At 38.1% G+C, this 10,786-nt stretch overlaps 1 protein-coding gene across 5 annotated transcripts in view; it reads left to right on the forward strand.

Annotated features, from left to right (window-relative positions):
- MELK (maternal embryonic leucine zipper kinase) overlaps positions 1-7,096 on the forward strand; it is a 78,393-nt gene extending 71,297 nt beyond the window's left edge. For all 5 annotated transcript variants that reach the window (XM_019949074.3, XM_019949076.3, XM_004311138.4 and 2 more), the window contains 2 exons: positions 3,957-4,060; positions 6,514-7,096. In XM_019949074.3, coding sequence (XP_019804633.1) covers positions 3,957-4,060; positions 6,514-6,691 — 282 coding nt within the window. In that variant the 3' untranslated portion in view covers positions 6,692-7,096. The remainder of the gene's footprint in view (positions 1-3,956; positions 4,061-6,513) is intronic.
- Positions 7,097-10,786: the final 3,690 nt, after the last annotated feature.

Consider the following 10,786-nt stretch of genomic DNA (forward strand, 5'->3'; position numbering starts at 1 on the left):
ATTAGTATTTGTTGCCTTGTTGAACTTACATAATGTTGTAAGTTGCATATGGCTGTTTGCATATGGCTGTTTATTAGGCATATTTTATCTTTTTATTCTAAGAGTTCTCTAGTTGGAGACAGTTGTGAGGTATTTCAAACCGTGATGTTGGGATTATGAAAATCATGGTGTCATTTCTCTGAAAATATTAAAGAAACTTAAGGAAACTTGTCCAATTATGTACATTATTGAGAAGCTCGGTGGTTATCAAATACTAATAGATGATATTCTAAAAATGTCCACCAATGTAAATTATTTGGAACTTGAGTGCATTTTTCAGTAGGAACTGCTGTGATATTAGTTGGCTTTCTAGATATTTCCCATTACTTCCAGGATGTAAGAGAAAAATCACAAGATTGGGAATGAGAAGCCTGGGTTGTAGCCTCAGCTTCATACAGTGTAGTTTGGATAAGTCATTTTATCTCTGACTATCTCAATTTTTTTATTTGTAAAAACTGGAGACATTTTCTATCCTGGCAGCTTCACAGAGCTGGGATATATAAATGAGACTGTATGAGATGTTATATTGCATATGAAATGCTTTCTAAATATAAGGTGTTCCAGTGTCAAGCATCATTATTATTGTCATTGTTGAGCATTTTAACCCCAATGTAGCAGAACCACAGTTGTGATTAGCATACACCTAAGATCTGAAGATTTATCTAACTTTGGATCTTTAACCCTTTCTAATGTTTTAAGTTTTTCAGAACTAAAGGACTTACTTTAGGAGATTATCCTCATTTTCCACCTAGTTCTTTTATTTATTTATTTATTTTTGGCTGCATTGGGTCTTTGTTGCTGCGTGCGGGCTTTTTCTCCAGTTGTGGAGAGCGGGGGCTACTCTTCCATTGTGGTGCGTGGGCTTCTCATTGCGGTGGCTTCTCTTTGTTGCGGAGCACAGGCTCTAGGCACGTGGGCTTCAGTAGTTGCAGCACGCGGGCTCAGTAGTTGTGGCTCGTGGGCTCTAGAGCGTAGGCTCAGTAGTTTTGGCGCACGGGCTTAGTTGCTCTGCAGCATGTGGGATCTTCCTGAACCAGGGCTCGAACCTGTGTCCCGTGCATTGGCAGGTGGATTCTTAACCACTGAGCCACCAGAGAAGTCCACACCTAGTTCTTTTTTTGTCTTGTGGTACGCGGACCTCTCACTGTTGTGGCCTTTCTCATTGAGGAGCACAGGCTCCAGACGCACAGGCTCAGCAGCCATGGCTCACGGGCCCAGCTACTCCACAGCATGTGGGATCTTCCTGGACCGGGGCACGAACCCGTGTCCCCTGCATCGGCAGGCGGACTCTCAACCACTGCGCCACCAGGGAAGCCCCCACACCTCGTTCTTAAATTAAAAAATTATAACTTACAGAAAAGTTAAAAGGATGGTACAAAGGGACTTCCTTGGCTGTTCAGTGGTTAAGACTCTGCACTTCCACTGCAGGGAGCACGGGTTTGATCCCTGGTTAGGGAACTAAGATCTCGCATGCTACGCGGTGCGGCCAAAAAGAAAAAAAGATGGTACAAAGAACACCTTAATTTTTTAAGATAGCGAATCATATGTAGTTAAGCCCTCTTTGAGGAAGCAATCTATAAAAATCTGAAATTTAAATAGATAAAATAGGATTATTTCTTTATTTTACAAAGGAATCACTTGAATTGTGATTTGAAAGTGTTCAGTTTGTTATTATCTTGAAAAAGCCAATCTAATTTGGTGAAAAAGTCCTGGATTGGAAGCCAAGAGACAGAGGGGCCTGTCATAGCTGTGCCACTTGTTCCTTTTATAACTTGAAGCTGAGGTTCCTGGACTCTAGTCATTTGACAGTCACATTCATGTCGGCATATCAGCATATCATCTGCACTGTTATTTATCTGGTACTTTCTTTATATGATGCATTTTAAAAGCAGATTTATAGAGGTATAATTGACATACAATAATCTGCATATATTAAAAATGTACAATTAATATACTTTGGCATTATATATGTACCTGTGAAACCACCACCACAATCAAGATGACTATTTATTTATTTATTTATCTATCTATTTATTTATTTTTGGTTGTGTTAGATCTTCGTTGCTGCGCGCGGGCTTTCTCTAGTTGCGGTGAGCGGGGGCTACTCTTTGTTGCGGTGCACGGGCTTCTCATTGCGCTGGCTTCTCTTGTTGCGGAGCACAGGCTCTAGGTGCGCGGGCTTCAGTAGTTGTGGCACGTGGGCTCAGTAGTTGTGGCTCCCGGGCTCTAGAGTGCAGGCTCAGTAGTTGTGGCGCGCGGGTTTAGTTGCTCTGCAGCATGTGGGATCTTCCCGGACCAGGGCTCGAACCCATGTCCTCTGCATTGGCAGGCAGATTCTTAACCACTGCCCCACCAGGGAAGCCCCAAGATGACTAACTTTAAAAACTTGTATTTATTTAAAAGGAAACCATATGTCATTAGTTTTTCTAATCATATTTTGCTAAATCTGATTGGAACAAATATATAAAATTAAAATAAAAGTATTTATCCATGTACCACTTAGAGTTATATTGTATAACTCCAGTTGTTTTTTTTATCACATTTTGAAAAACCCCGTCTTAAGAAACTTATAGCTCTTCTTTAGGTCATAGGTTCTTAAAGTGAAAAGTAAGATAGTTGGGTCTTTTCTAACCTCAGCATTTTGTTATTTATAAAAAGAACTGAAATCTGAAAGACATAGAAAGTATAATTTTGTTTGACAGTGAAGATACTGCTAGAAAGGTAGGGATTTTTTTCTGTCTCCAGAACAGTGCCTGGGGAAGTTCCCTGGTAGTCTAGTGGTTAGGATTCTGGGCTTTCACTGTGGCCCGGATTCAGTCCCTGGTGGGGGAACTGAGATCCCCCGTAAGCCACATGGTGTGGCCAAAATATAATAATAATAATACTTTTAAAAATCAAAATTAAAAAATAAAACAGTGCCTGGCACCTAGTAAGCCGTCAATAAATACTTGTTGAATGAATGGATGGATAGATACTAATTAAGAATGAAGTTATTTCTGGACTTCCCTGGTGGCAATGGTTAAGAATCTGCCTGCCAATGCAGGGGACACGGGTTCAAGCCCTGGTGCGGGAAGATCCCACATGCTGTGGGGCAACTAAGCCCGTGCACCACAGCTACTGAGCCTGCGCGCTAGAGCCTGTGAGCCACAACTAATGAGCCCGCGTGCCACAACTAGTGAAGCCCACATGCCTAGGGTCCATGCTCTGCAACAAAGAGAAGCCACCGCAATGAGAAGTCCGCACACCATAACAAAGAGTAGCCCCCGCTTGCTGCAACTAGAGAAAGCCCACGCGCAGCAGCGAAGACCCAACTCATCCAAAAATTAATTAATTAATTAATTTAAAAAATTATTTCTGAGAATTATGCTGTTAGTGAATGAGAAAAAATAATTTGACATTACTTTTTTAAAGGGAAACTTGTTATATTCATTCCTTCGTAGAATTGTCATAGAATCACCTCCTGGGATTCTGTAAAATTCCTTAAATGATCAAGAAAGAATTAAGGAAACACATGCAACTATATACAAGTGAAATTTTCTAGGGCATTTTTTTTCTCACAGTTTACATTTCAGGAGTCTTTATCACCGTGTAGGAAGGGGGAAATAGGTAGAGCTCAAAGAGATAGACGTTATTTAATATTTATTTACTTATTAAAAAATTGGTAGGAGAGGAAGATGCAAAGATAAAAAGGGTGATATGGATGCACTTATTAATAAATGTGATTTCTCCAAGCTTTCCCAGTGCCATCTCAATCCAACTTACCAAGAGTTGGTTGTAAATTCTTTCAGTGTTTTTCTTGAAATATTTCCACTTGAAATGGTACTATGTTGAGGAGTTTGGGATCTCTAAATGAGGTAGGATGGTCTTTGTGTTGATGTAAAGATTTACTTCTTAACCCCTTCTTTTTCTTTTTTAAGCCTCACTATAACGTGACTACAACCAGATTAGTGAATCCAGATCAACTCTTGAATGAAATAATGTCTATTCTTCCAAAGAAGCACGTTGACTTTGTACAAAAGGGGTAAGAAGCACACTTGGATCTATTACTTGACGTCTTTTGAACTTTGAGAAAACAGAGGTTGATTCCCCTCCCAACCTATGTTTTTAATATAATTAAAAAATTATAAATTGTTTAACATAATTAAAAAATATATTTCTCTTGCCTCATTTATCCAAAAAGCTTTTATGTTAGTGTCTGTGTTCATAATTTATTCTCTTTTGTTTTATATGAGCTATAGAAACTTTTTGTTTTTTTTTTTTTGCGGTATGTGGGCCTCTTAACTGTTGTGGCCTCTCCCATTGCGGAGCACAGGCTTCGGACGCACAGGCTCAGTGGCCATGGCTCACGGGCCCAGCTGCTCCGCGGCATGTGGGATCTTCCCGGACCAGGCACGAACTCGTGTCCCCTGCATCGGCAGGCGGACTCTCAACCACTGCGCCACCAGGGAAGCCCAGCTATAGAAGTCTTTTAAGTGCCCATATTATCACCACTTTCAAAGTGAGACTTTTCAAAATAGGAAAATCTGAACTTCTTCCAGTTTCTTTTGCATCTTCTATTTTTCTTTGATATTCTGCTTTACAATAATATTTATAAGTTGTAATCTAAATTTATGAGACACCTCAAACAAATCAAGGATATATATAGACTCCTTCTCTTTATGACGTTCTATGTGACAGAACTGGTTTTCAGTACTTTAGAGAATTATTTCACCATAGCTGTTTCCCACTGTTGAGTGAACTGCCATCAAAGCCTCCTTGGTCACAATCTCATGGTCTGGACAGCCAGACCTCTTCTGGTTGCTTAAGATGTTCATATTTCTAAACATTTCCACTTAGTTATGTCTCTTTAAAATTTCATTATTAAAGCACTAACAAGAAGAGCCACTGATGGATTAACAAAAACATTTAATTGGAACAGTCAGTATAGAGTAAGATTTCAAGAAACAATCTTTTGCAAAAGTAATTTTACTTTTCATTATCTCTAAATGTTGGCAAGCGCTCTTATGTGAACCCTGGCTTTCTTCTTTAGGTATCACTATATCACATCTAACTCTGACCTGTTCTTCATGCTTGGGGTTTATCCACAGCGTTAGAACCTCTCGCCAAATCTGTGTTTGAAAACTTTCGATTATTTTTCCTTCAGCGTATGATCTATCAGATCGGTAACTGGCTATTCACCAGTAATCTGTTCCTCGAACTTCCTGATCCACCCGAAGATCTGCCTTTATCCTTCTTTTTTCTTTTTACCTTCTCTGTTTGTTTTCACCTTCTTTGTGACAAAGCAAAATAACAAAAGCTAAATTTTTCAGTGGTGTGGTGTCCCTAATCTATGTTATATTCCATTACTATCTTCTTCCAATGAGGAAAATTCACTTTTTATCTTTGATATGACTAAATTGCTCTGTGCTTCATCTTCCCATCAGGAACCTTAACTACAGGGTTTACCTTAATGGCATTTCTGATAGCAACTGCTTATTTTTAATAGATCAAGCCCCAAAGGACATAACTAAGTTAGTAAGAAAAAGAATGATATTTTAATACACCTTGTAATACATAACAGATGCAAGTAATTTCTCCCCTTTACGTGGAACAGTGCCTAATCGTGTGCCCCTAAATATTTAGGGAACTGAAATTTAGAATTGATCCTATTGTTTACTGTTTGTATTTCTCTATTGAAGATCAGTAAGACAATTAAATAAAACTAAAATATAATGTAAACAAATTAAAAGTTGATTTACATGAATTCAATTTATGCAACTTTGCAGGAACCATACCTATGTCTTAAGATGTGTGGAAGGCTTCATATAGACAGGGCCTTTCCGTTATCAGAGTAGTTCATGTGGCAGTTCTAATTATATATGCCATATGTTTCAGCCATGGGAATGTACTGTCTCATTGGACTTTCTTTTATAACTCTGCCCTAAAGTGTTGTAATGATCATAACCTCTTATTACTGTTAGAAAAACCTCAGAAACATGTGTCCTACCGACAGGTTGCTGGCTTCAGCTTTATTTACATGAAAGACAGAAGTTTCTGATGAACTGCACAAAATAAAATATTCTTAATCTTCCCTCTGCTTTCCTTTGTTGTGAACATTGTGAAAATGGCCTAATGTTCACAGATTACACCATTGAAAGACTTGCATAAAGGATGCCGGAAGATTTCTTGAGCATGAATGGCATGTATAGCTATGAAAAAAGGGCTTTTCTTTGGAGCAAGGGAGAGTTCTGGTAAAGCCTTTTCATCTGTATTCTTTTTTGAGATCCTGGTTAGCTTTTGGGAAAACACCAGTCATACTCCATCACTAAAGCATATCTAGGTCATCTGGAAACTGTAAGCAGGACTATATTGCTTAATACGAAATAATGGTTCATTTTCCCCACTGGCCTCCTAGAGGCTTATAGAAATCTCTTGTATTATACAGAATATTCATGGTTCTCCTGCTAACTGGCTTCTTATCTTGTTTTTTCACAGCTATACACTGAAGTGTCAAACACAGTCAGATTTTGGCAAAGTGACAATGCAGTTTGAGCTAGAAGTGTGCCAGCTTCAAAAACCCGACGTGGTGGGTATCAGGAGGCAGCGGCTTAAGGGTGATGCCTGGGTTTACAAGAGATTAGTGGAAGACATCCTGTCTAGCTGCAAGGTTTAATTGATGAATGGTTTCCATCCTGCCTGATGAGTATGGGTGTGATACAGCCTACATGGAGCCTGGTGTGATGGGTTTGATTTTTAAAGTCCTCTGGAACTGCGAACTCGTTTCTAAAGAGCTATTTTAAAGACCAATATCTTTTTGTTTTTAAACAAAAGATATTATTTCCTGGATGAATCTAAGGCAAGCCTCTCTGTCATTATCTCTTACTGTCTTTTTTAATCATGTGCTTTGTATATTAATAACTGTTGACTTTCTTAGATTCACTTCCATACATGAGTGTAAGCTCTTAACTATGTCTCCTTTTAATGTGTAATTTCTTTCTGAAATAAAACCATTTGTGAATATAGCAGGCTTCTCCTCTTCTTTGTATTTGATTTTGATCCAAATAAAACCTCAAATGGCTTCTTGACTATTAACTAGAGACTATTTGGGGTATGTTTTATCTGTTATCAAATATGCCTTGGGTAGAAAAACAGATAAGAATTCATTTGCATAATTTTTTCCTGTCTCTGATTTAAGTAGGATTTATTGAGATCGTTAACTAAGTCACAGCTGTGGTTACCGGAGTTAAACAACACATTTAATATGTTGAATAAAAGAGTATTGACTTCAGTATGTATGTTCGGTCAACAATGATAACTATCTGGACTACGAACCCCCATGAAATGTTACTTTATAGTAATTTTCCATTAAGTCTCAGCGTTGGCCTCAAATTTGTATTTTTATTTCACTTTATTGGTCTCTAAAGGCCGGCGCTCAAGTTACATTTGTATGGATTTTACCAATTAAACTAGTTGGAGAAAAAATAGCACTGTTTCTAGTCAGTAGTGAGGGAATGTTTTGTCATTCATTTATTCAGTAAACGTTTACTAAGTTTTTACAAGCGTTGGGTTCTAGGGCTGAAGATGATACTGTCTAGTAAACTCAAGGAGTTCAGAGTCTATTCGCAAGGCAGATACATCAACCAGTATTTATAGCAGAGAGGGCATGATCAGCTTTGTCTGGAGGAGTAAGGGGTGATTTTTTGAAGGAAACAGTATTTGGTCTTGAAGGATATGTAAGAGAAAGAGAAGACAGAGTGTGACATTCTTGGCAGCACGAACGGTATGTGCAAAGGCATGGAATTATAAAATGGCTTTGTGTGTTCAGGGTGGAGGCAGAAGGTGGTGCAGGGGAAAATAGCAGGAGATGAGAGTTGAAAATTTAGCTGGAAGTAAGTGATGCAAAACTTGAAGGAACTTGAAGGCTCCACTAAACTGTTTGGGTAAAGGAGAACTGTCAAGGGGTTTAAATTTTTTTATAACAGCTTTACTGAAATATAATTCACATACTATAAAATTACCCCTTTAAAGTGTACAATTCAGTGGTTTTTAGTATATTCACATTTGTGCAAGCATCACCACAATCTAATTTTAGAACGTTTTCACCAGCTGAAAGAGAAACCCTATACCCATCAGTGGTCACTCCCAGTTCCTCCCCCCACACCAGCCCCTAGCAACCACTAATCTACTTTCTGCCTTTATGGATTGACTGCTCTGGACATTTCATATAAATGGAATCATATAATATTTGGCCTTTTGAGTCTGGCTTCTTTCAGCTTAGCATAATATTTTCAAGATGGATCATGTTGTAGCGTATTTTAGTACTTCATTCTGTTTTACTGCTGAATGATATTCCATTGTATGGATATATCACATTGTATTTATCCATTTATCAGTTTATGGATATTTGGGTTGCTTCTACTTCTTGGCTATTATGAATAATGGTGCTATGGATATTCGTGTACAAATTTTTGTGTGGATGTAGGTGTTCAGTTCTCTAGTGTGTATACCTAGGGGTGGAATTTCTGAGTCATCTAACATTTTGAGAAACTGACAAACTGCTTACCATTTTATGATCCCACCAGCAATGTATGAGGGTTCTAATTTTTCCACATTCTCTCTAACCTTTGTTATTGTCTTTTTTAGTTTAGTCCTGTGAAGTGGTATGAAGTGGTATCTCATTGTGGTTTTGATTTTCTCTTCCCTAATGAATAATGATGTTGAACATCTTTTCATGTGCCTGTTGGTCATTTGTACATCTTTTTTGGAGAAATATCTATTTTGAGCCTTTGCCCATTTTTAATTGGGTTGTCTTTTTATTGTTGAGTTGTAAGAATTATATAGTTCTAGATATAAGTCCCTTATCAAATACATTACTTGTAATTTTCTCATTGTGTATGTTGTCTTTTTACTTTCTTGATGGTGTCTTTTGAAGAACAAAAGTTTAAAATTTTCTAAAGTCCAATTTATCTGTTTTTATAAGATATAAGAGAAAATCACTCTTCTATTCCTTCAGCAGATGGCATGGTCTGGAACAGTGATTCTTAAAAACTTTTGACCATGAACCATAGGAAGAAGCACATTTTACTTTGGGATCTATCACATAAACATATTTATAAAACACTGCTTAACCTTAATATAAGAGATACTATTTTCTATTCTATTTTCTCTTTTAAACATGCAGTCTGACAATTGCAATCCTTAAATTGGAGTTTTTAGTATATTTACTTTAAAATTTTTTTTAAATTAAAGATCTTTTTTGGGGATCAATTCAGTCTAGAAATGCTGTTATTAATTCTGCCACCCATAGACTGGATCAACTAAAAATAGGTTCCCTGACTGCTATTTAGGGTAAATCTTGCTTTTCTTTAAGGAAAATGTTAATAATGGTTGCCGTATCATCTAAAAATCTATCACTTAGCTCTAATTCTTTAGAACCATTTGGAAAATTAAAGGGATGTGAGTTAATTAAATGAGGCTGGGTTAGTTCTTAAGAGGCAAATATGGTTTAGATTGTTGACACTACACTAAATCTGCATAGTTGTAAGTCGGCTCCATTCTCCATTGTCCAGCCACACCTGGGCTTCTTTATAGGGCATATGTGAATCTTCTGTCCAGAGGAAGGCAGTCTGAAAGAATGATGAGGGAATTTGTGAAGAATTGTTGAAGGAATTGGGAGTTTGGAACCTGGAGGACTCCTAAAGGGAGAGTATGGGTCTTGTTTTGGTGAGAATAGCAGGCAAAGACAGTCCAGTGAAGAGTTGGAGATAGAGGTCATATCTTATTCATCTTTGTGTCCCCAGCATGTAGTAGTGTCTGGAACATAGTAGGGACTCAGTATATACTTATCAACTTGAACCATATTGGACTTTTTTTTTTTTTTAATTTTTTGACCACACTGTGTGACATGCGGGATCTTAGTTCCCTGACCAAGGATTGAACCCATGCCCCCTGCAGTGGAAGTGTGGAGTCTTAACCACTGGACCGCCAGGGAAGTCCTTGAACCATATTGAACTTAAGCTCGCAATAAAGAGCTTTCAGAAAAACTCCAAGCTACATGACAAGAGAAAGGACACTTAGACATAGAGTGGCTTCCCTGTCATTGGAGGTGTTTAGACATGTTGGATAACCATTTGTGGGGTAGGTCATAGAAGGGATTTAAGTACTGAGCTGAACCAATAGTCCTGAAGCTCCTGTCTGCTTTAGCATCTGAGGTCCAGTAACATCGTGGAAGACGATCAGTTGTTTGGATGATGGGAGTAGAGTGACCCCAGAAGCTTTTGCAACAGCAATGTAGGTAATTTTGAATATTTTGGAAGTTGGGAATGATAGAATGGTGAATGAATCACAGGAGCAATGAAAGATTGTGTTTGTTAGCTGTGATAGGGAGAAATAAAGCAATGATCATAGTAGCTGTCAGGTATTGAGTGCCCACTGTGTGCCAGATACTGTGCTGGATGATTTGTATCAGGGGTCAGCAAACTATGGCTGACCTGCAGCCACCTGCAGCCTTTTCTGGTAACGTTTTATGGGAGCACAGCCAATATCAAATAGCTCATAATGTCTATTTTTGTGCTTCAGAGGCAGGGTTGAGTAGTCTTGACAATGTATGACTGGCAAAACAGAAAGTACTTACTATCATAAAGTATTGAAAGAAGAAGTTTGCTGACCCCTGATTTAGATCTATGTTTTCAAATCATCGTAACATATATTATACACATTAACTCATTTATCTTTACACCAACTCTGCAAGGGAGGTGGTATCCTTTTC

Source organism: Tursiops truncatus, chromosome 6, assembly GCF_011762595.2.
Source record: "Tursiops truncatus isolate mTurTru1 chromosome 6, mTurTru1.mat.Y, whole genome shotgun sequence".
In the NCBI taxonomy this organism is placed as follows: Eukaryota; Metazoa; Chordata; class Mammalia; order Artiodactyla; family Delphinidae; genus Tursiops; species Tursiops truncatus.